This window comes from Triturus cristatus, chromosome 2_1 (genome assembly GCF_964204655.1).
Source record: "Triturus cristatus chromosome 2_1, aTriCri1.1, whole genome shotgun sequence".
Lineage (NCBI taxonomy): Eukaryota > Metazoa > Chordata > Amphibia > Caudata > Salamandridae > Triturus > Triturus cristatus.
The window spans coordinates 976,711,272-976,738,222 of NC_140581.1; the positions used below are offsets into that span (position 1 = coordinate 976,711,272).

General features: G+C 41.9%; 1 protein-coding gene across 7 annotated transcripts in view; it reads right to left on the bottom strand.

Moving 5' to 3' along the window:
- Positions 1–1,285: 1,285 nt before the first annotated feature.
- Positions 1,286–26,951, bottom strand: part of LOC146866150 (glycine N-acyltransferase-like protein 2) — a 196,182-nt gene continuing 170,516 nt past the window's right edge. For all 7 annotated transcript variants that reach the window (XM_085634005.1, XM_085634025.1, XM_085634021.1 and 4 more), the window contains 3 exons: positions 22,743–22,869; positions 5,257–5,449; positions 1,286–2,121 (listed from right to left, as the gene is read on the bottom strand). In XM_085634005.1, the coding sequence (XP_085490131.1) occupies positions 1,707–2,121; positions 5,257–5,449; positions 22,743–22,869 (735 nt within the window). In that variant the 3' untranslated portion in view covers positions 1,286–1,706. The remainder of the gene's footprint in view (positions 2,122–5,256; positions 5,450–22,742; positions 22,870–26,951) is intronic.

A 26,951-nucleotide genomic window follows, 5' to 3' on the forward strand; every position in this document is an offset into this window, starting at 1 on the left:
GCTGTTCTGGACGCTACCTCATGTGATGCACTAAGGTTAAATGGACAGATTTGGCATTTGACGTCAGATGCATAAGTTCTATTCTTTTTTCTTTTTCCTCCTTTTTTTATGTTTTGTCATCCTTGCTAGGTATCTTTGAGTCTTGGGTAGATCTACAAAATCGAGAGTCACACCACATATTAGGCAATCTAGCCCTGTGGTCACACCCAAATCACCTTACACTTACTTGGGTTACCAATTTCACTCCGGAACCCCACTTTTATCGTGCACAACTATCACATCAGCTAGGTCCTGAAGAAACGCCATTGATCTTGCAGACTAACCAGGCGTGAAACATGTCGACCTTTTATTAGTTACACGGGCTAATCGAGCCCTATAGTAACTCACCAACCTTTTGGTTTTTTATCTACCAGGGGCACCGCAATATTAAATTGTTTCCTTTGGATACCCCTAGGTATTTTTATTTACTCACTCCTGCACGCACTTCACTACCTTCCACTTGGATCCACCCCACACACCCGCACTCACCTAACGGCTATTTTCTTAAAAGATCTCCGCGAAAGTGACCCTTTGGGGGACCGTCGGGCATTGCAGTGCCGGCCCGACGAGGAGCATAAGCCCGATGATGAAGCATGACATCCTTCGGGGGGTATGAGGGCAACTAAGAGGCAATACTTGGCCCTCCCCTTCGGTACTGGATCCTTGATACCGGGGATAAACCTCTGCCTCTCTCTTTTTCATTCTTCTCTTGCTTTCTGTTCTACTCTTAATCTCTATATCTACCCCGTTGAGCAGGTGAGATTTTCCACCCTCAACTCGGAACAATGTCCTTAATGATTTGACGGTACTTTGTGGAGCACGGACATTGGACCTGATTAGGCTCCTGGTCCCCCCTCTTTTTTGTTGACTTAATAAGAAAGTGAGCTCAGAAGGCAGCAAAGGTAGAGGAAACCATGAGGGTACAAGAAGAAGTATGAGAACGATCGCTGAACCGTCCTACTTTAAGGAATTTGTCAAATAATGTAAATATGTATATTTTGAATCTTGTTCTGTAAAGAAGAAATTCATGTTGTGTTTTGTTAAGAGGGGAATGTGTGTGGTATCTTGTGATGTAACATAAAACATAGAGATGGCCTGGCCTGTTGCTGGGTAAACCAGTAGTTCTAAGAATGTTTAGATTCAAAAGAGTAGAAGTTGGAGATCTTGTAGTGTGAAGGCAGGGCGCATTGTGCTTGTTGTGGTGATTGTGAACAACTTGAAATAAAACAAAGGATTAAAAAGATTACCTTGTAATGTTGAGTGTCTTAATTTCACACGTTTATTTAAAGGTGATAAATCAAGCATATACATAATGATGTTACTGGCATTCAGCAGCAGTGGCAGAGCTGTTGGTGGTACCAGCTACAGTGGACTACTATGAACTGCCTTTGGTCCTAGCACTTAATTTTTTACAAACTAACCACTGCGGAGAGGACTCCAAGTAAGGATTGAAAGAGAAGAAAAGATGATGGAAATGAAAGCCTCAAGAAGCTGATGTTTTATGGATAAGTGGCATGAACTCCTTTCATATTTATAAATGTCAGTCGCAGGAAGACCAAGAGATTAATATTAGTAAAGTATTTAATATTTGTAAATTGACAGATATCTAAAATTTCCAGGCCTACATTTAAAACATCATATAAAAAGGTATCGGTTTACCTTCAATGTTACTTGGAACATTTAATTGGGCTACACTTCCATTGATACCAGAAGCAAGATGCATTGAACCCTATACTCAGTGGCAGCCCTTTAGCCTTTGTGTTCTCCTCAGCCACATGCAGATAGAATGGAACGTGTCTTCGTTGAAGAAAGTCAGTCAAACTGATCACCAGCTGCTTGGATAGACCTGCCCGGCGGAACTCAGGAACAGTGAATCCCATCCGAATCTCACAAGACTGTTCTGTCACAGACCATGAGATGGGCTGCCCATTGGGTCCCAGAGCGCAGATGCTGGGGAAGTGCTCTATGCAGCGACGGATGTATCTCAGGCTTCTCTCATTGCCACCAAATGCCCAGTTTTCATTCACCAGTTCTGCATGGGACATATTTAGTTGGGAAACTGGAAACGATTCCTGAACACCACTGAAGTAAAAGAAATAATAGAGTTTACTGGAACAATTGGGGCATTTCTCGATTACAAAGTGTACAGTTTCACCTCAAGACTGCAGCAGCATAGATTTAATCTTGAATAACCATGAGAAACAAAGTCCTTACGATTGTCCTCACTCAAGAGAACATGGCATAATTTCATGACAGCAATAGTTTCCTTTGTTGAGGAACTGTATGTAAGAATCAACATTAATTAATTAAAGTGGAGAGCGGAGGAGAAATTATGTTCTAACCTGGCAAGTCAGTGTGTCACTGGAGGACAAGAAGTCTGTTTGAATTAACTCTGAAAAGGAACTTTCTCTGGTAAAATAAATCCTTCTATGACCGCAACGGGTTTTGTCAACAGGTGTCAATTAATTTTAGCCAGTGCTACTATATGTTCCCTCAGGCTTGCTTTTGATACAACATACTAGTGTAGAATTATCTGCTTGGTTTTCCAGACTGCTAAATGCGAGATGGCAGTCTCTGACCCCAATTCCCACACTCCAAGTTTTGCCTTCTTAGGGCCATATGACAAATACAGTGCACTGTCCCTGCTTGCACTGTGGAACACCTAATAAATAGTGAGCCCCGAGCATTTGTGTCTATTACTGATAGTGTGCCGACCCCAGGGCAGCCACAAACTCATGCTACCCTGGGGCTAGCACATTAGTGAAAGACAGAACGGCTGTTTCAAGCAGTTGCTTCATCTTTTGTAGTTCAAGAGGACCCACCTATACTTCACAGGAAAAACGAAGATCCCCCTTGGAGGTGGTGCAGTGAGTGACTGCACCTGCATGCAGGGGTGTGTCTGGGGGGTCCATGGGCCCCCTTCCCTCCTCCAGAAGGACACACAGACAGGACACCACTTTTTTGGCTCACGGTGCGCCTCCTGAGATCTTCTTTGCATCTGCGACGCACCCAAAAAACGGTGCAGGTGCAAAGGCAAAGTGTTTCCCTCATTTACATAGGGTTGTGCCCCCATACAAAATAAGGAATACCCTCTTAAGATAGCACCAGCGCTGCATGTGTGCTGGTACTATCTATACTACAGAAGAGGCCGCAGAAGCTTCTGTGCCCTCGCTTATAATACTACAGTGCCCGGGATGTGCAAAAAATGTCAGTTGCACCTCCAGGGGACTGTACGTAATACAGATCTGAGTGTTGTCTGTTCAAGTGTGGAGTGGAGATAAAGGTTTTACCAGTGCTACCATACAAGAGACTTTGAAGTGCCCTGCTTTGTAATTCACACCTTTTTTTTTTTTTAGACCGTCCCATGTTCTCCTTTGATATGAAATGAAAATACACTGGAACAGATAACACTAGTAAGGCAATTATATGTGAGAACAATGGCGAAAGACTCCCAACCCCCAATTTGCTATCCAGAGTAGTAAGTAGTTAATTGACTAACTGCATCATAATTATCTTATGAGTGACAATTGCATTTTGTTCCCCCTGGCGCTGCCCTTGCTTCAGACACTCAGAAAATGATAGGAGCAATGCTTGCAAATAGTCTAACCACTGGCAATTGTTTGAGGTAGCATTACAACTACTGTTTTTTTATTCACTATGCTACCTCAAATTACACCCAGCCATATGCTATTCAGCATAGGCCCTGATCCAATAGAAACAGCTCAGCCTGAACTACAAAGCCAGGTCCACTCTGAACCAAAACATAAGCAACCCAAGACCAGTTTTGGCCTAGTTGGACCTCTTCATTTGGGTGGAGCTTGGTTCCAGTAACACAGTGAACATGGGACCCATAGACTATTTGCAAGCATTCCTCTCAGACGTGGGTCCTTTGCTCGAAGGGCCTTGGAATCCAGGCGACACATCACTGGAGTAGCTTAACAAGGCCACCCCCACTCTGGGGTTCATTGTGCACTCTTCCAGAGGGAGACAAAACTATCAGTTCACGATGGACTGTTCCTAGGAGGAGCAAGGATAGTGCTGATTTGCCTAAGGTGGGTCTCGGTCTAGAGTAGCACAGTGGGTAAAAAATGATGGACTGGAATGTTACCTCGAAAGCTTGCCAGTGATTAAACTGTTTGCAAGCATTACGCCTATTACCTTTCATGTGTTTTTTTTTGCTCTTGCTTCAGTTTGTGTGAGGGCTGATAAAGGATGCTACAAACACATGCATTGAACATTGAGTCAGGATCCCTGCGTATTTTCTGCAGTTCTCACGTCCTTCCCATAGCTCCTTAGCAGCAAATATAGGCAGGTTGTTGGAGAAGGCTTGCTCCTACTGATGTAATTGTGGTCGAATTGTGTCACTTTTGCTACTCTTGGCAATTTAGCAATTTAGTTTATCAACAGAAATGAGTTTTTTGGTGGTCAGTGTAAATAAAACATGTCAAAAGAAGATGCACTTATATGCCTAAAAAGACTCCTTTCGCTGCAGATTCCGGTGGGTGGGTGATGATGGTGACTAACCGCACCAGTTCTTATTCTTCCACTGATTATAACTGTGGCTGAATATGATGGTTCCACTAGCCTTAATGGTTTTGGGTACAACTGAGGCTTCTATTGTTGAGAAAGGTGATAGGTTATCAAGATGATACTGAAGATGCTATGGGCTGACATCATCATCATACTGAATGTTTATGCCCAACTGTGTATATTAAACAACTTGAATGAGCCTAAACAAACCATTGGCCATATTTCATATATAACATATTACACTGAGGCTGAAAGAGGATATATATGCAATACAGTATTCTATTTTTCTTCTAGGACAGCCACTGAGGAGAGGAGATTTTGGATTAGGGAGTCATCAAAAAACAGATTTGGTTAAATATATCTACAAATTATCTTGCTACTTGAGTGACCAAAAAATATATATAAAAATTTTCAAAGGCATTTATTCATTCTCTGATTAGCTTAGTTAGATTTTTTTTTATATACAAAGCTGTCTTCTAAAATCATGCCTTTTATAAGTGCTGTAAATAATGGTGTTACTATTTATCAGTTCTCCTGTATTCATTTTACAGACCTTTAAGGATGGAAGTTTGAGTCAGACTTGCTGGGATTTAAACATTTTACTTGCAGTATATCTAAATGTTGAGCATTTAATCCACTGTGTCATCCTGCCCGCATATTTGATATTGAACTCATCTATGAAAGTACCTTTGTTGTTTTGCTTTCACCTCAGTGGTGAACAAAGGATCTGTCTCAAGGGCCGAGGCTTTCGTAGGAGCTATCCCACAGGCATCTGCTATCCCCATGTCCTTCACATAAAGGACAGTGCGAGTGATGTCACTCGTGAATGACTTGCTTGCTGAGATGCTGGATAGAACTTCACCAATGGAGGCCTGAAGCCCTGTTACAGGATGAAAGCAGAATGAAAAAAGCAAGCAATAACAATATTCATGTTTGGATGCACAAAATAAACGCACGCATATGATATTCTGTACTAATCGGGTTCAATGGCTAACTCACAAAAGTGAGATGCCACTCTACCTGCTACCACAAAGCATTTGTTTTGAAGAACTCTCCAATTTTGCAATTTCTAACACCCTAATAGAACTGCAGCTCTCTTGTCACATATCTTTAAGATGATTTTCTAATTTTGACAATTCTGTAAACTCTCCTGACCTCAGATCCAGCTGTCAGTTTTTTCAGTAGGGTAGGGGAGTGCCTTTGATCCAGTTGTTGGCAAGAGAGAACTTGCCCCTTTAGAAAGCATAACAGGGAATAACATTTTTAAAGAAACCCATTATTGAGGACATGTAGTCTACTGAGGGGAGGTACATGCAGAAGGGTGTAGGGGGCTATATTTTATCTGCAAGGTGGGATCATCATGAGAGAACTTTCAGGAAAGTCTAAAATAAGAGCATAGATTAAAGTAATGACTCGTTTATTCTTTTAATGCTCTCTTCGGACAAATTAGTTGCCAACATTATGAAGGGTGTCATAATGAACTGTCCAATTTTTGCAGAATATTTTGGCACAGAAGCTGGGGCAAGCTACCCCAAAGCAAGGCATGTGCCAAAAACTTCAGTTTCAACTAAACTTTAAAGACTCTTTAGACCTCTCCCCAACAATGGTATGGAAAACAATATAGAGGTTGGAATGACCCAAAACCTAGAAACATTTGATGTGCAATATGGTTATAAAATTGAAGTACTCAGACAAACACTGATCTGGAAATTGTGTGTCTAGAGGAAATATTCTCCCAGGAGCTTTGATTGTTCTCTTTTTTTTATATAATCTTTATCCGTTTTACATCCAACACAACATACAACTGTATATACGTCGCATCACTGTATAAAATATAGTACATCTCCATTTGCATTTTTGTGCCCGCTACGTGGGGGGGAGGGGAAAATCACAGCATTCGACATTACTATCAAACAATGGCAGCATGAAGTCACTACAGAGATTTAGTGCAGATGTTACTGTACGGAGCTATATTGAATCATAATGTAAAAGAATAAAAGGGACAAAAAAATAAATAACTATTAACCTTGAAACCACCCTGCTAGTACGCCGAATCTGTAAATTTCGTATGTAGATACCGGCTTAATGTGCCACCTATGCGGAATACAGGCCAACCAGGTCCTGCTGTAATAGGTGATATTATGGGATCAGAGTGGGGGGGAGAGAATGCAGCCCAAATTTTGCGGTATGTATAGGTGTGGTTAGGCCGGGCCGGAAGTGTGAGACAGTTGTATATAAGTCTCATGCCCGTGTGTGTCTGTGGCCCCACTCCCTAGCCACAAGTGTGCCATAGCGTGGGTACTCAAGGCATCTCAGTTGTATTGGTTAAAAGCAGCGACAGTGTTACAGCCTTATCATCTATTGTCATTCATGTCTCAGAGCCTTGTTTCTATAGTAGTCACGTAGTGTTGTCATTCCACCGGTTGCCTCCGAGCCGTTGGGCGTGGGGGTTGTGCTGTCGATATGTCATGTTCGGCCACTAGGGCACACCGAAGGACAAGCAGCCATTGTTCGAAGGATGGGCCAGTTGGGGAATTTCAGTCCATGGCCAGAGAGCATTTGGCCAGTACCAATGCCAAGTCAATGAATATGTTAAAAACCTTTCTCAAGCATGCTATGATATGAGAGCACGGCGAGACTATATGCAAGAAATCAGCCCCTGTGTCATGGCATCTGGGGAAAATATCTCTGGTGGTCGGGTACATTTGCATTGTGCGGAGATAAGTATGTGTGATGTAAATAATTAAATTGTGTGAATTGCAAATGGGCATTCATTGAAATTGTCATGGGATTTCCAACGCATTGTTGCCATCACTTATCTGTGATTTCAGTGAAGAGCACCGCTGTCCAGTATCCATTCATGCTGTGGGGACAATGAGGAGGCTACGTCCGTTCTGAGAGAATTGTATGTGGCTGTGATAGCTTTCCTACCTGACCCGTGTGTCAGTAGTGTCTGTAAAGCTTCAGAAGTCAGTGGTACCGTACTTATGTCCCCCCAGATATTAGTTGCATGTTGTGTCAGCGTCGCGTATAGAAGGAATGTTCAAGGAGCCACCCCATAGTTGTCTCTCAGAGTATCAAAACCACACAAGGCAGAGTCTACGAATAAATCTCCCCATGTGGTCAGTCGAACTGTTTGCCAATCAACCAGTTCTGGGCGCTTTAGGCAAGTGTATGATCCTGGGGGCGTCTCAATGGGGAGGTATAGGCATACGGCATGGGACGGCTGCCCGTAGCAAGGTACAACCCTTTTCCCGCTGGAGCGGAGTCCTGGTGCCTGATAGCCATTCAAGCAGGTCTGGTTGCGATAGCGATATTTCCCAGGTGTCCAGTTCAGTTAGGTTCTTCTTTGCAATCCAGTGCATGGGTCACTGGAGCTGGGCGGCTGCATAATATAACTCATAATTGGGCACCCCTAGTCCTCCCTCCGATATAGGGAGATGAAGCTTTGAGAGTGCTACCCTCGCCCTGGAGTTGCCCCATATCAGAGACATTAAGAGTGAACGTAGGTCATGGAACAGTTTCTGAGGCGGTCTGTGGGGAGAACGATGAAATTATATAGGAGCCTAGGGAGGAGGAGCATTGTGGAAATGGCAATCCGGCCCATGGGTGATAATGGGAGAGCAGTCCAGAACGGGAGACTCTCCCTAGCACTGGCGATCGCCTTCCCCAGGTTGCCATCTATCAGATCAGACGGGAAGTGATAGACCTGAACTCCCAAGTATTTAAATGAGTCATACACTCTGTTAAGTGGTGCCTTGGGCTGCCTCTGCCTTTACTCGACTTGGATGGGTGACATCGGGAATAAGACAGATTTATCCCAATTAATTTTCAGGCCCGACAAGTGCGTATGGGTGTCTAAGAGTTCCACTAGACCTCAGAGAGCCTCGTCCTGTTGCAAAGATAGATCAGTGCATTGTCCCCGTAAAGGGGCACTCTATGCCACTGTGTGAGCACTCGAATGTGCCAGTCAATAACATGGTAGAGGAGCACACAGGCCAGGGGCTCCATGGCCAAGGCAAACAGCATGGGTGAGAGTGGACATCCCTGCCTGGTACCGTGCTCAATATCAAAGGGGGGGGGGGGGGCGCGAGATGACTCGGCCTGTTTTCACCCGGGCACATGGGTTGGTTTATAATATTTTTACCCATCGTGGGAACTTAGGACATACACCAAATCGAGCCAGCACCACCTGTAAGTAATCCTACCCCAGGGTATTGAAGGCCTTTTCTATGTCTAATGCTGCTATCCAGTGTTGCTCGGGATCCATTTGGGCCCACTCTTGGATTTTAAACAGGCAACAAATGTTTATCCCTGTACTCCTGCAGGTGACAAATCCATTTTGGTCCACATGGACCAACAGTGGGACGACCTCCAACAATCTGTTGTCCAGCAACTTACCCAGAATTTTGTAGGACAACTGACGGTACGAGCTCATGAAAAGGGGGTCACATTCAGGTTTTGGGAGGATTACAAGCACAGCCTCACGGAGGGAAGTGGGAAATGTGCCTCTATCAAAGGATACAGCCTTGATTGTTCTCTTACGAGAAGTTGTGACATAATTCTAAACAATAAAGATCCTTTTACCAGTATTTGTGATGCCTTGAAGGAGAAGGATTGGAACCTAGTGGCTGCAGAGGAAATAAGAAGCTATGCCCAACTTGATTCATGCACATTGATTAATTTAAAACTAAATAGAACACTCAATAGGCCAATAAAACTGGACCCAGAAAGGTTGTCATGACTTTTATTGAATTTAATGAAGAAGCCCAAGACCTATTTTTTAGTGAGCAATTTGTAAAGGAGTGGGGCAACTGTGAGCACACTCATGTTCTTAAGTACTTCACAGACATCCATGGAGAGGTATCCTACTGCTCGCAGGTTGTTCTGTGGGCCACAGAAAGTGTGCGAGTCTTCCCAGTTCTCAAGTGCAGAGTTTAAAAAAATATGCTTTAGAGAAGTTCAGAGAGGCTACCTCATTTCACAAACGTATACATGAAAAAATTAGATTCCAATGTCTATTATTTTACAACTGGTCGAGGAAGCACTTTCAACTTCCAAATATTTACTTCTTTGCCAAGGAGAAGAAGATTAGGCATAGACCAATGAAGGTGGAATGGAATCTCAGTCATATACGGCCTGCGTTCTGTTTTTCTCCAATGAAGGAACAGAGGGCAGAATGGGAATATCCTACGCAAACTGAGTGAGCTGATTTGGACATTTTATCAACAACGGTATTGTTAGAAACCAGGACTTTTTTGTAGTGTTGTGCTAATTGTTGCCCCGATTTTGACTACTGTGGTTACTGTTGTCATTTTGAAAGCCAGCCCTACCTTGCTGGCTGCTTTGAACCATAAATGATATGCAAACTCATCTTTTAAATTAAAGGTACTTCCAAATTCTCAATTTACCCTTTTTTCACATATGTCACCTCCAAGGTCTCCCCTTGGTGCTCCAAGGGTATTGTGATTTGTAACTATAAGCAGGGATATTATAAAAAATGTTGTACACACCCTGTTGAGGCAAAAACTGCCAATTTTGTTTTTCCTCATTGTAGCCCAATGGCTCCGTAGGCTAAGATGGGAATACTTTATAAAATTGAAAGAAAGGAGGTAAAAAGTTACTACAAAGTATCAAAATGATAGAATAAGTCCAACTACTTGCCACTGTTAGATTTATTATAACTATCATAGAAAATAAGTTATAGAACTTTCTTTTCTGTAAGCCAAAATCCATCCTTCAAGCTACCCCCTCCTGATTGGCCAGTCTCTGCCAGGCTGTGCAAGCTGTCTTAATGAAGTGTGAAGTGGCCTGACTAGAGACAAAGTATTTCCTGTGGGAGGAGAACTGCAAGCTACAGAACACAAGGAAGGAATAGGGTGGAACTGGTCTTCAAAGGGAAAATTACAGTTTAGGACATCACAGACTCAGCCCCACATCCTGAGCCCCAGCCAGACAGGAGCTCCAGTAATTAAATTAGTGACAGGGCTGGAAGGGTAGTGTTAGGGAAACTTAGCCACACCATTGTGTTGGATTAGCCAAATCCAACCCTCCAGGAAAGATTTTCTCAATTTTGGATTTTGGAAGAGTAGTGCTTCCTGGGACAAGAATATGCCACACTCTGAAGGAAGTTGTCATACCAGAGATTGACACCCTGCATCCCATTGGCCCCCCTGCTTGAGATGGAGGAACACTGAATAAATATGGAGAGCTGGATGGCAACTCAGATCCTTGCCTGGAAAAATTAAGAGACGAAAGACTGCCCTGCTGAAACCCCTGGTCTGCGCCTTTTCTAACTGGAATGACTCTGCGGTCACTCAGCTTGCACATGAAAAAACAAGAATAGGCTACAGGGAAAAATCCATCTACCCCATGGTATTCCTTTGAACTAAGAAAATATGAAATTAAATGCAGGGCGCAAGAAAGGAGATGGAGGAAAAACTATAGTATAGAGGAGAATGATAAATATAAACTGGGATAGGTTGACTGGGGGAAAATGTATCAAATGGGGTTAATTATGATAAATCTGCTACTGTAATTACATCCTTGTCATCTGACAATTGTAAGGTAGAAGTAGCAGATTTAGTGAACTCTTCTAAAGTTGTGAGGCACATCCTACTAGGACCCATAGCAAGGAAAGAAATTATAACCTCAATTGAAAGTGATTATCGGATGGATGAGGATCCATCGAACCAGCAATTACCTGTGAAGCAATCCCCCTTGAGATTCAGATTTAGATTCGTACGGATTCTATTATGAATTATGAATTATATTACAGTCTTATGTTGGAATGTAGCGGGGCTTCGGAGTAAGCAAAATATACCAGAATGGCTTGAATTTACGACAGGTTTTAGTTTTATGTTGTTACAGGAAACATGGGCCACCAAGCCCATACACCTCAACTGCTTTAAGACTATCCATTCACCAGCCGTGTCATCCATACACAGGAGATCTAAGGGTGGCCTTAGTATATATGTCTAATAAATTAGCCACCACTAACATAACAGCTAACATGTTTAATCCTTTTTACTAAATTGTTCAGGTTGATTTTTCAGCTTCGCCTTCCATAGTTCTAGCCAATTTTTTTAACAACGCATGCAAATCAGATATATTGGATATCTTATGTCGATTTGACGAGGAGTTGGAAGCAATAATGGACAAGTGAGTAAATGATAACATCTTGATATGTGGGTGATTTTAACATCCAACTCTGTCAACTGTTAGCTAATAAAGTTTGTGACATGATTTCTCCTACTGGTGATGGGGTCACTCACTTTTTCCATTCAGGGTGTGTAGAGAAACTTCATGACTTACTATTTAAATATGACTTAGGTTTTTGTAACAAATTTGGAGAAAATCCGGTGGAAGTCTCTTGCACAATTGATGATAGTATGGGTAAGAGTGTTATTGACTTTCTACTCTTTCCTAAACGTTATCCTACCTTAGTCAAAAAATTCTTACTACATAACACCGCAATGAGCGATCATTTCCCCTTGAGTATAACATTATATACTAGCTCCTTCATCAAGCAAAGGGTAGGAAATACCTCTTTGGCTGCGGAGAACATAGTACTCTCCCGTTTGAATGGCTTTTCCCTCCAATGGTCCTTGGTTGATCCGTCCAGCTTTATAGAACAACAGAGAAAGGCTTTCGAGGTTTGGCTGGATGAGTCAGCAGAACCGGATATGGTCATCAAGGCTTTTAAACAAATTAGTAAAGGAATTCAGGTAGGGCTGACTACCAACCAGAAGAGAGGGGTTAAGAAAATCCAAGGCTGGTTTGATTACACCTGTACTCGGGCCCATAAAAAACTAAAGGGGGCATTGAAAGAGACACCTAGGAACGCTATAGAAATACAAAACTGTAGATGGGCCTACAGGCTAGCATTCAAAAAAAAAAAATCGCAATAAAAGCCTAAAAGAGGAGGTGTGGGACAATCTTTATGAGGCTAGTCTTAATAAAGACTCCACAGCATTCTGGCATGTCATAAATTCCATTTTTTAGCGATGATTATAAACCCAGTACTTGAGATTGCAATAACAGAAGATGACTGGGTAGCCCACTTTGTCAAATTGTATACGGGCCCAATTGAAAATAGTCAAGGGCCAGGGTCAGAGGATGCCAAAATATTTTGAGTTAAATTTTACATTGGAAGAGGTGAACCGGGCTCTGGGCTCGAGCAAGGGAGGTAATGCACCAAGTCCGGATGGGATCCCGACCGACATTTTTAAATATAATGTTGATCTTTGGGGCACGCTTTTGATTTTGGATTTTAGGTCCTGCTGGAGTGCCGGATTCCCAAGTTCCTGGTCTGAATTGTGCCAATCTTTAAAAATGGTGACCAAAACTGTCCAGCACATTATAGACCCATCTCCTTGCTGGATTCTCTAGTCAAGGTGGTGGGCGCATTCTTTTAAGCAGATTACAAGACTGGGCAGACTGTTTTAACATCTTATCTGACCTTCAATATGGTTTCTGCCAGGGAATTGGGACTACCAAGCAGGCCATTAACTTGAACTTATTGAAGAGAAAATATACACACATTAAGCGGGGCAACCTGTTTTTAGTGTTTGTGGACTTGACCTCCGCTTTCGATTGTGTTGTCCATGACAAACTCAGCTCTATAATGACTGCTAGGGTGTTGACAGAGCCATTATAAATTTTTTAAGATATATATATTCAATAAGCTCTGCTAAGTTTCATTATGGTAGAAGAGGTGAATGTACTAGATCAGTTGATATTAAAAAAGGAGTACGACAAGATGGGTACTCGCTCCATTTTTATTTGACCTATACATTAATAGCCTGGGTCGCACCCTCGCAGACAAATGTATTGATATGCCTCAGATTGCTATACGCAGATGATGATGTGCTTACGGCCCGCATGCCCATGGCCTTGCATCACCTTCTAGATAATTTTGTTCATTTTAAGGAGGATTTGGGGCTATTAATTAATATAAGCAAAACTTATGTCCTGAAAGCGGGTCGTAAGTTGTATAAGGGGCGCAACATTTTAATATTAGACACTATTTTACCACAAACAGACACCTTCTCGTATTTATGAATTTTATTTGATGGGATAGGGAATTGGAGAAGCGCAGTAAAATCGAGAAGGATGCAGTTTCATAGATCAATCATGGGCCTGTGGAACTTCTCAAGAAAACTTGGCCATAAATATCCTAAAGAAATGTTGACCATTTATAATGCTAAATGTAAGTCAATTGCGATCTATGGCTCTGAGGTGTGAGGACATGTAAATGTGGATTCATTGCAGATGTTAGAAAATGGGTTTTTAAAAAATCTTTTCGGGCTCCCAAACAGCATCTCTAATTTTGTGTGCCATGCGGAATTAGGAGTAACCTATATAGCAGATCATATAAGGGTACAGACAGTTCTTTTCTGGCACAAGTTATGGACATCGGACTGTATGGATCTTAACCGTGCAATTGTACAGGATTGTTGGGGCTCTGAGCATGCTTTGAAAATACTGTGGCTAAAATACATTAAGAACTTTATGATGGACATTGACCACCCTGAGTTTTATGACAACCCTGAATCCTTGAAACATTTTGCAAGGAATGCTTTAAAAGAGTATGTATAAATAACCTATAAGAAGCAAAATTGTCGGTGGAACTGGCCAAGCCAACTGTACAGCACAATCAAATGATATTGACCGATTTTTCAATGCAACCTTATTTATTTAATATTTTAAATGCTCAACACAGGTTTGTCCTGACGTGTTTTAGACTGGATATCTTTCATCATTTGACAAGCTTCCCAAATATTAACAATTTGTTACGTCATTTAATAAGTTGCCATTGTGACAAGATGTCCAGCCAATCGACTATCCATATTTTGTTTTTCTGCAAATTTTATACTGATTTAAGAATCACTTTCATCAAGCCCCTATTGAAATCTAAAAATTTTAGACAGTGCAGACCGGCGTACTTATTTCTACAACTTCTCCCAAATCTGTTTATATGTGTGGTATTAGCAAGGTATTCGAGAGCTGTGAATATTAGAAGAAAGACATTAACTGAAATATGTTGATCCCTGTCTGTTTTTATGGTAATTGTTTTTAAATTGTGATCAATATTTTTTATTTTATCACTCAAATGCATACTTTTATGATTCTTTTTCATGAATCGAATAAAGATGATACATGACATGAATATAAACTAGTTATTGAGGAGTACAAAGCGGCAATTGTTTCAGCAAAAACAAATATTTTTACTGAGAAAATTGGCTTGGCTAGAAATTCTACTAGAGAACTCTTCAAAACGGTCACCGCTCTTTCAAATTTTGATTATACCGAACAGTTTGTGCCGTATCAAGAATTTTGTATTAAACTTGTGGAATTCTTTCAGTACATAGTGTTTATGAGTAGTTTTCTGCTAATCAGAATGTAAATCACTTCGTTGATTATGCTATCTCCTTTTTTGTGTGGAGCCAGATGATAACCTTAATGAGTCATGGAATAGTTTTAACAATTTCCCACCTTTAACGGAGGAAAGAGTAACAAGATAGCTTGAAAACACTAAATCGGGTTCCCCTAATAATACGCATCCACCTTATGTATAACAAATGGTTCCCTGCACGATTGCGGCCTGTAATGGAGATCTGATTGCATTTTTGGAGGCAAATTATCTTTTGGATCCATCGCAACACTGCTTTAGGCCACAGCACTGCACAGAATCAGCATTAATTGCGACTTCTGAGGAGATTCAAATGCAGGTGAATAAGGGAAGGAGAGCTATACTCACCTTGCTGGATCTCTCAGATACTTTGCCATGGCTAACCATCAAGTGCTTGTCAACTGACTGGAGAAACAGGGGATTAAGGGTGCAGCTCTGACCTTACTCTATTCTTTTCTGTGAAATAGAGAACAGACTGTGGTGTTTGAAGAGCATACCTCCAACTCTTTCTCTCTTCCTTGTGGGGTGCCTCAGGGATCATCATTATCCCCTACAATAATTATCATTTATGTCACCCCTTCACACAACTCATTCGATCACACTTTTTTTTTGCAATATCCTATGCTGATGATGGTATCAATTACATCCAAATTAGACGGTGTGGCCAAAGAGTTTAACAACTGTCTGGCACACATCACAAGCTGGATGCAGGAAAACTGTCTCAAGTTGAATACTTAGAAAACAGAGCTGATACTCTTAGAAAATGACATCTCTTTTTGGAATGATTCTTGGTGACCGGCTGATTCAGGTCTCTGTCCAGCTCCAGTTCGAAAAGTGAAAAATCTTGGAGTCATATTCAATGACCAACTTTGTTTTTCAAAACAGATTAGTCATATTACATCTTCATGTTTTTATCATGTTTTTATCTTATGAACATAATAAAAAAGATCTTTCTATTCATTCAATCAGATTTGCAAACATTTTTTTAATATTTGCCTTGGTTATATCAAGGATAGGCTATTATAATGCTCAATATTTGGGAATACATAAGCATCTGCTATCAAAGCTTCAGTCTCTGCAGAATGCTGCAGCTAACTTACTCTTAAAAATTCAAAAATTCAGTTCCATATCAAGAAGCATAACGGACCTCCACTGGTTGCCTGTTCCGGATAGGATAAATGTTAAGGCCTTATGCATTGTACATAAGGCTTTGCTGGGATCTGGACCTTCAATTTTCCAGAAGTCCCTTAGGTGGCACATCCCTCAACGTGATTTAAGATCATCTTCTACCAGGTTGGTGGCTAATCCTAAGGTAATGAATGTAGGAAAGTAGGATCTACTTCTTTTGGTTACCCCCACTTTTTGCCTGGTGTTTTGACTAGTCTGACTGGTATCCTGCTAATCAGGACCCCAGTCTATCAGCTTTCTCCTTGAAATATTATGCTATGTACTTTGGTACACTCCAGATTGGATACTGGGGTACCCTTATAAGTCCCTAGAATAGGTACCCCAGAGGCCTCCCATGGGCTGAAGCATGCAATATGCCACCAATGAGAGGCCATGCAAAATGAATCTACAGGCCTGCCATTGCAGCCTGTGTTAGCTGGTGCTTGCACCACCTACTTTAGATATAGGTTCACTATATCTATAGTTTATTACACTTAAAAATTATAAGTCACCCCTATAGCAAGCCTTAACAGTCCTGAAGGCAGGGTACTGGGTCTTATGTGAGAGGGAGCCCCTGCATGAGCAGAGCTCCCCTGCAGCCTTCAGAGACCATCCTCCTGGGTTATCTGAGACTCAGTCAGACATAAAGGTAGAGGTGCATAATAACCTTGCGGTAAATGCTATCTCGAAACCGGCTGAAACATACATGTCGTGTTTGTTATCAAACCTCTTGAAATCATACCTCCACACCAGCAACCGGTGTGGAGGTATGATTCCACCCTTCTGAAGTGAGCTTCGTGGAGTCACTGGTCTTCCCGGTGCCAGCCTTCTCGACCCGGACAGCACAAAATGGATGCTGCCGACCAGAGACACATTTCTGCCCTCCTGCTGCTGAGCCAAGCTCAAGCAGAGGAAGGCAGCACAATTGGCATCCTGTCACAGGGAGGTCTGACCACCTCCCAGACAGGATTTAGTGTATTGGGTCTGGGTGGGTGCACTTCCAAAGTACCTTAAAGTCTGCACATGGCACACATTTGGTGTCCCTGTAAATAGTCCAGCTCAAACCAGTTCTGAGAGCCATTGGCTCCTGCTCTGGCACAAAACTGGACAAAGGACATGGAAGTAACCTCCCCTCTGTCCTGACCCTCCCCTAGGAGGGTCCCCTTAATCTGTCCAACCCTCTCCCGTGGATGCATAAGGGCTTACATGGCTGTGAGACTCTAGATTTTATGAGGACAAGATTCTGTAACAAGAAACCACTGACCTTCGACCGTCTGGGCACTCTGGACATCGCTGGACTTTGACAGGGCCCGACTTTGTCTCCCTCTCCGTCCAAAGTATCGTCTGTGTCATAGCACCATACCTGTGAAGCCCTAAGGACAACTGAAGAATCTCTCTTAGGGTGAAGGAGTCACTCCCCTGCATTTGCAGGCACCATAACACAGCTGACCGGTCTGCTGATCCTGAGTTCCTACAGACTCCAAAGGCTCCAGCAACACAGGAGGTGGGTTCTGAAGTTCCTTGAGGTTGAGCTGCCTTCTCGTAGAGTTTGAGGTCAGTATCCCTTGTGGGGACTGCATTACCTGAACCCCTGTGCACCGTGTACTTTTGCAAGTGCATATGCTTGTTGGCAATTCCCGAGCTTGTGCATTGGACTCTGTGTAGTCCTGACCCTGAGCAGTGTTTCTACCAAAGAACTCCAGCTTCCTCGCAACAAGTGCTCCGTCGGCTGGTACTTTGTGATCCTGCTCGAGGTCCCCTCGCAGCACCTGGTCAGTAGGCCTGTGGTCCTCTTGAGGGTCATCTTGAATTCTATTGGGCTTCCCTGGTTGCTCCAGACATGCCCTGACTCCCCATTGCTTGGTGAGTCCCCTGGACCTTGCTGGTCCACACCGAAACCTGCTTGACCTTCCTGTGTGGTTTGCTGTTGTCAAGGCATGTTGGTGTTTGAGCCGGACACTGACCCCTCAGCACTTGACATCCTTTGTGAGACAGCTCGCATCCGGCTCCTGGTCATCCTCAACATTTCCTGGAACTCGTGGCTGCAGAGTCAAGCATTCCTTCTTCGCACCTGAAGCACCCGACAACGGTGGGCACTCGTCTAACGAGCCCCTGGTCACCCTGAAGTGACCCAGACTCACTCCCCTCTGCTTTCAGGTTCCTTCCATCATGGATCCACCTTTGAATTCCTACAGACACTTTCGTCCTTCCTGGCAGCAGCTTTTCTTTGAAGCCCTCCATTGAAAAGGACGGTGGTTTCCAACGCCACTCCAGACTTATGCACCCGGCTCCTCTGGGATAGGTAACTCGGGTACTCTGCTATTCACGGGTGGGGTGGCTCTCCAACCTTCTAAGTTCCAAAGGATTTCCTCGAAGTCCACAGAGAAGGGTCCTTAAACTTTAAAATTGTAACCACGACTTCCCCATAGAATTATACAGAGCACGCGGTCATGTTAGCACACTTCACCCATCCTCCGTGGTTCCTTGGGGTCCCAGCGATTCTACGTGTTTTAGACACTGTCTCGACTCCAATCGTGGTTCTTATACCACTATTTTAGTATATGGTTTGGTCTCCCCCTGGAGCCCACTGTGTATTGTGCGAAAGTATTGTGTGCTTTGTGTTGTATCCTCGTGTAGAGGATACTAGAGAGTGTTACATAAATAAATACATATTTTTATAACTACTGTGTGGTCCTCCTTTCATTATGGTAATACTAAAGGTGATATTCTGGTAAAACAAGCTGCTTTACATTCCTTCAAGATTAAGCCTGAAGGCTGCTCTCCACAGCTAACACTAGGATAGCTTTCTAAATGTTATCTTTGACCTCATACATCATAAGGGTCATTTGGACTGGTGCAAGGTGCCTGCTTCAAATAAGTGGACAGCATATACTAGACCAACTTCTCACAACTATGGCGAATTGGGGTGGCAGAAGTAGGGGTGGGTGGAATTTGCGTAGTCGCGCTCTGCAACGCTCTGCAAAATGGTACAAAATCTCTGCGAGCACGCAGAAATTCCGCGAACTCGTGGATTTGTTTGTTCGCGATGCTTTTTTCCTGTTCGTGAACGCTGTTTGCGTGCTCGGGGAATAAAACTCGCGAACTCGCATTTTGAGAACTCGAACAAGCAAAAAATTCCACGAAGCCGCGAAACTCAGAATTTTGGCCAATTCCGCGGAACGCAAAATTACCCAAATTCTGCAAGCGGAACGGAATTTACCGCCAATGCCTAGACAGAAGTTTCTTCAATCTGGCCTGTAAGCTATTGAATTCCATGCTTTTTTCATTGAGGTCTCAAACAAATGGGCTGAGTTTTAGAAAATCCTTGAAGACCTGGCTCTTTGTCTCCATTGTCGAATAAGCCTCCACTTTTACATGAACAGTGATAGCATGCCATTGTTAAGATTTCACACGATTTGGAAAAATATTTCTTACTAAGATGACTGTACTCTTAAGGGCTGCAGCTTCTGCACACTTTGGAACTACAGCTATAGGGACTTTGCCTTGCTTCAAAAGGATTGAGGAGGGACTCCCTGAAAGCATAAGGTACAAAAGAGCTACAAGAGATCCCTGCCTGCAACTACAAGAAGAACACTGGAACCCTGGCCTACACCCAAAGGATTGCACTCTAAATGCCTGCACCTGCTGCACACTTGGAACTACAGCCCTAAAGACTTTGCCTTGCTTCAACAAGTAAAGGAGTTGGTTCCCTGAAAGCAACAGGTTTAAAGAGCTCCACTTGCATCATCCCCACCAAGAAGAACCCAGTGGGACTGCGTCCATGGAATTTTTAAGGATTTGGCGAAGTGTATTGTGGGAAACGTAGTCCCAATATCCCAAGGACAATCTCAAAGCTTTTAGACCCATTGGGGCTTATTTACAAGGCCCTTGTGCCACTTTTGCGTCATTCTTAACATGGTAAAAGTGACGCAAAAGTGGCGCAAGGGGCTTGTAAATCTGCCCCTTGGTGATTTGGACACTTTGAACCAACATTAAAAACTTCGGGAAGAATTTCCAGAAGCTTGCAGAAACATTTGCAAAGAGCTCCATAAGTTGTCCAGGTGCATTGTGGGAGTTGTAGTCCCAGACCCCAAGAGGCAAACCAAAGCACCTGAATCCTTGGCTGGTGCTGTTGGCCCTTTTCCTGTATCAAGAAACACTTCTGGAAGTAAGTGTTAAAGTGTTACATTGTGGGTGGCCTGACCTCATGACTGTGTCCCTGTCCAGCATGACCATTTTTAAACCTTTTGAGCGCTATTTGCTTATAAACTCTAGTTTTACTTTTAATCTTTCAAAATTCACACCTCTAGTTCCCTACATTGGATTCTTGTCATTTTGGTGTCATTTTAAGCATACAAATATGTCCTATTTTTATAACTTGGTGTTGGATTTTTTTGTGTGTTGTGTCTTACTTAGTTAATGTATTGGTGTTTTTAAATGCTTTACACACCTCCTAAATTAAGCCTGTCTGCTTGTTGCCAACTACCAAGAGTTGAGCAAGGGAATAATTTATTGAGACCCTGACTAGACCTTTTATTGTGATTGTGGCCTTGTTACTAGTGGTAGGTTCCTACATACCCCTACTAATAAACCACTTTCCAACAGGCAGGCATTTGGTTAAACTTTAATAGAATAGTGTTTCATTTGGTACTTTTGGCAACTTTGTATCTCACAAACTTGGACCAAGTACATTAAAGAAACTTACATCTGCACCAGATTACATTTCACTTTTTTGTGGGCACAGGGAGATTAAGTGATATGCCTTGGATCACAAGATGGTGTGCCAAGGTCACCCTCTCTGGCCTTTGGGACACATCTATAGCAATTTACTCCTTCCTGAAACTCCTGAAATTGATAAAACACTGGCTGTGTTTGAGGGGTTAAAAGTTAATAATATATCTAGCAACATTGTTACTATAAATCTGAATATGCATTTAGAGCAATTAATGACACTATTGCTGTGCTTGAGCAGCGTTAAGTTGAAAATATATCTAAAAACATCCTTTCAATGGATCTGAACACACAAATAACCCAATTCCAGGGGCTGTGGTTTTATGTGATATTTAAGAAATCAGGTTGCACATCCTCTCAGAAGATAAATGTATTTTAATTTGTAATCAAAGTTAAGTTAAATGCACTCAGACAGCCGAAAGAAAAGTGTACGTCTATAAAAAATGAATAATGTTCACCATTAGAGAGAATTTATTTACATGAAACATAATAAAAGGATTGGTAATCAATTATCCAAAAAACTCTTTAGTATGCCTCTGTACTTCAGGTATGTTCATTGATAGAAGGAAAAGAGTAATTTTGATTAACAAAAGACTAGGCAGGATAGCAGAAAATATGGTGATTTCTACTAAATAAACCAGCCTGTTTGGAACAGGAGATAATCATGTCCTTAAGAGTTTAGCTACTACGGATACAGGGCTGGAAGGACAAATGAAAGGACAAGATAATGTGTTGAATTTCAATCTGGATGGAGGAGGGCTCAGCCAGTTGATGTATAAGAAAATGTAACTTGATCAGGAATATTTTCAGAGCAACTTAAGGACCCCTGGGTACATGGCTGTGCCCACTAGTTCTAGAAAATTCACAATTTTTAAATATGGTGGGAAACAGATCCACAAACACTAACAAAACCAAAGAATCTGGAAAATCTTCTTAATGATACAGGTACTGTGGTAAGTTCTGCAGGTGGACTGTTGTGCCACCGAGATGAAAAGTTAAATTTAGAATTATATCAGCTGGTGACTAGTTTTGTAGGCATTAGCAAGGGATGTATTTCTACAGTCTTGGTAACCAATGAGGGTATACATCTTTCTTCCTGCTTTTGTTCCATTACGTTGATACCAATTTAGAATGCGCCAAGGACAGTCCCACTTTCCTTAATATGCTAAAAAAAAAAATCAGCTGAGGCATATAGACCCCATTAACTAGCTAAATATAACATTATCAGATCTATCCACTGCTTACATTTCTTCATTTTCTGTCTCTCTGGCTGGAGACCACAGTAATAAAACAATGCTGACTCCTAATGTACAATAATACTTCAAGGGAAGAGACAGCCTTAGTAATAAGGAAGGTGTCTGACAACCAACAATCCTACAACCAGGGTATAGGGCCTACCTTTGTTAGGTTTGGGAAGACTCCAACATAATGGTGAAGAAATCTCATTCTGATGTGTTGCACTCAAAAGTTAAAAACGTGAGAGGATAGGAAGAGTTTGGGGGTGAAATAATATTGATCTATTAGTAATTACCAGGCCCATTTTTATGAAAATAAACAGTCACCATTAAGATCAAGGCTACAGCTACAAACAGTTAAACCATTGACAACAAAAGATATGCATCGAAAGAAACACAACTTTAATGGTAGTCGAGAAAGGATGCCAACTAATGAGATTGAACTACTTGAGCATGCAGAAAATGCTTATTGTGTGTCCAATGTGTTGCTTCTTTCAGCGTGTAGAATTCATCTTTACCATGAGTGGCCCTAAAACATCTGTTCATTGCTTATTTATCTTTGTAATCCCCTAGATTATAGTTAACATTTACTCTTTTCAAACGTTTCCTCTTTCGTTCATACTTACCTTGAATCTGGAGGAGTTTAGTCCAGTCAATGGCATCTGACTTCTCAAGGATTTCTTTGAGGGTTAGTGGGTCACTGGTGTAGATGAAATAAGTATTGTTGTAGTGATCATAGTCATCCTTCATGTCCTAGAAATACATTGTATAAAATAGGAAACCAAAAGCCATGTGTTCTCTGTCATTCAATGGCATAAAACAATGTAATGAAAGACAGAGATTGTGTTAACAGAAGATGCCAAAGAGCAGGAGAAAAGATCACCATATAGCACACAACTTAGAAGGATCAATTTAAATAATTAAACATGTATCTTAAAGGGAAAAAATAGCGATTGAAAAATCAATTAATAATCACTCTCCAGTGTATGTAATTATTTCCCCTTATTATGTATCTAAATGTATGTACATTGTTATATTTCAATAGACACAAAATAGTCACTCTCATCCTTATTTGCTCAATTAATTTACTGTAATTTTCTTTTCCATGTGTTATACACATTGTTATTAGTAATTACATAAATCTTGTTATTTCACACAACACATTTGCCATAAGACAATCCACCTCCTTTACTCTCTAAAGTTACCAGAAAAATATAACACAGTCAGAGTCAGAGGAGGTTTAAAGACCTGAAGGGGTGGACTCCCCTACTCGAAAACAAATGCCACAAAAGAACCCTAGGGTCTACAAGAAAAGGAAGATTGCTACTGATTGTCCCTTACAAGGACAGTTTCCCTCAACCACCCGAAGGTGGCATGCTTTATCATAGGGTAACATCCTTGCATTATGAGCCTAGTCGTAATGCAGACACCAACCCCCTCTGAGAGCGAGGAGCTCAGGCATGTTTTCGGTAAGAAGAGGTATTGTAAATACCTTAGATGAATTGAGTGTAATGAGGGGTGCAGAGCAATGTGGATGTGAGATTAAAACTTGCTCCAGAGTATGCAATCGACTTTATTAGGGCTTTCATGGACCAGGATTCAAAGCTAAGCTAGAATATGAGGGAATTCAACCTGCCATAAAATGAAAAATAGGTCAACATATTTCAACCGAATATCCTCAACAGAGGTGTGGCGGCCTTCTTCAGGATCTTATGGAAGCTTCTGCAAGGTTATGTGTAAATTAAATTTGTACAAAAAAGGTGATAAAAGCAAATTGCCATTTACAGAACCATTGGTTGAACTGGAAGTCCACTTTGTCAGGGATCCACTGGTAGTTTACCTGAAAGAAACAACATGTTTTAAACAGGATATCAACTTGAATTTGTGAGACACATTGTAGCACTCATTCAAACATATATAGGTTACCGGAAAGGTCCTGGAACTTAACCAGGGCTACTACGACTATCAGTAACCAGCACATCAACACAAATTTGTGCTTGTCAAAAAAACATGCATGAGCTTACCCGCAGCCATCAGGTATCATGCCTCAACTTTACCGTTGCACAAAACTCAAGGTGGCATCTAGTCCTACAACAATAAAAGGACATGTGCAAATCAATTTGTCAAAGTACAAAAAAGTGGTTGAAGCGTGTGACTCAATTGAAAACCACATCAATACCCCAACTGCATGAATATAATATTGCATCTAATTGTTAGGACTGATTTGTGGGTAAAATCATAAAAACCAACTGTTAAACAGTAAAGCGTCAAATTATAGATGGTGTGACCCACAGTTACGTATTGTCAGTCATTGACACACCTTGGCCCCTAATCATGTCTCAGATACAGCAGCAAACGCACTATCCTACTGCCCAGGGTCAGGATAAAGGGGTATCGTAAGAAATGATGCCTGTATTTGATGTACCAATGTAATAGGAACACAGGCTTTCCTCGTTCTCAAACAGTATGGCATGATGGGTTTGTCAAGTACAGTCAATGACAGATCGTATGCCGGTTGACCCTTCTCTAGGAAGTGTGCAGTCAATTTGGTGGCTTGCTTTGTGCACCTAATTGTACTTTTGTGTTCCATTACCTGTGTTTTGACCTTTCGAGTTCTTATCCCGATGTACTTTAATCTGCAAGGACAGGAGATTACGTAGATCCCTCATTCACTATTACAGTTTGTATGTTGTCTCTGTTCCCAGGGCTTAGCAGGGCCAATATCAATATATGTTGAATGAGATGTCGGAGCACATACTCCACATGAGCCACACGGAAAATGTTCTTTCACGGGTGGTGAGCCCCAAAGAGTGTTTTGTTTGTTCATATTTATGGTCCTTGGTCTGGTATGTACAACTTGTCTTTCAAGTTCGCACTCTGTTTGAATGCGAAGAGTAGTTGTGGCAGGGACTGGATCCCTTTATTCAGTATATGGCAATTCTTGTTGATAGATTTCTGAATCAGATCTGATGTGCTTCAAAAAGTGTTAACACAGACCAGGCACTCTGTGCGCTATTTTGGTGGTCATATTTCTAAAAGAGCCTCTAGGTTATTGTTTCTTGCTCTTTTGGCTGATTTATGTATCAGTGATGGTGGGCATTTGTGATCCAGAAGTGGGGTAGATAAGTTAAATTTGTGAGTTTTGTACCTCTGGACAACTGAACAATTCTGCTGTACATTTAGGACCTGTTCAAATTGAAGATTGTCCCTTAGAGACCTAGTGTGGTAGCTTGTGTATGAAGGAAGGGCATTCCTGGCTATAGGACTTCTGTACAGTTCTGTCTCTATGGCTCCAGAGGACGGATATATACATGGGTCTCCAAATGGGAGGCTTTCCTGGCTATATTCATGGGTGAATTTCTGGAATGGATTGTGCGAGTTCAGCCAGTGATGGAAAGCAGTAATAGAGTCAGCATCACCACACCATATGACAAAAATGTCATCGATATAACGCTTACATTGTATGATGTTGGACTGGGAGGGATTCTCAAATACCAAAACTTCTCACGTCTCAAAACAGTGCATGTGGAGGTTTACTAGACTGGGGGTGAAGGTACTGCCTATTGAATTAGTGGAGATTTGTAGTTATAAACCATCCTAAAATTGAAAGATGTTCTCTATGGTAGCTAGTGTTGCACACTGCATGATGAAAGAGACTGGGGTCAGAGTGTCCAGAGCCCCGGTCCTAAGCAAGGTTTCTAAGGTGGCCAATGTTTGATCTTGCATAATGCAGGTGTAGAGAGACTTTACATCAAAGGATATGAGAAAGTCGGTTTTAGTGGTGAACTGAACCTCAGTTAGAAGACTGAGCAAGTCCTTGGTGTCCTGTGGAAGGGTAGACATTTCTCGTAACAGAGATCTTAGGAAAAAAATCCACAAGCTGGGAGAGTGGTGCCAACAGGGGCCCAATGCCAGAAATGATCAGATGACCAAGAGGTGGCAGTTAGGGTTTGTGGATTTTTGATAGTACATAAAAATATGGAATGACCAGTTCTTTATTGATCAGAAATTCATCCTCTTTTGAGGTTAGGCAACCATTTTCTTTTCTGTCCTCGAGCATCAATGAGATCACAGCTTAAAGCCTATTTGTTGCGTTCATGTTCAAAGGATGCTAGGCACTACTTACGCGTAGTTGCATTTAGCCTTATAAGTGGCGGTGTCTAATATCACTGTGGCACCAGCCTTGGCTACTGGTTTTATTGCTATGGCTTCATCCATAGTTAAAGTCTTCAAAGCCTGTTGTTCATGTCAGCACTAGTTGTGGATGGGTTGTTTAATGAGTGTTGTACTAGACTCAAGATACTCCAAAACTGCTTTTCCAAAAGTTGCAAACGTTATAGGGATGATTGCCTAAGACAACTAGGCGTAAGTAATGCCTACCGTCCTGTGATCACCTCGATGGTCGAGGACATGAAAACAATTGCAGTCATGCCTTCTCAAATGCCACTTGTGTTTTTTAGATATATATAGCACCTGGCCTCTCGCTGCGAGGTATGCCTTCCCTGGTGCAATCTACACCCTTGTCATCATGTCCAAAAGGTATGTTGCCTCCTTGATTTGATGGTGGGTAGTTTGTAACTGAGCCCCACTACACACGCTCTACTTAACATGATATAATCAGCTGTATACACTGTATTGCTCCAGTTCATCAGGGTGTCATAAGAAGCGGTTGTGTCCTGACCGCTTCACTGCTTTTGCAAGCGAGTAAGAGTGGGTCCCAACAAATGGTGGGGTTTAGACCACTGTACCATTGTTTGAGAATGAGAAAAGCATGTGTTCCTACCACATTGATACATCTAATTTTGGCATAATTTCTTACGATCCCCCTTTATTCT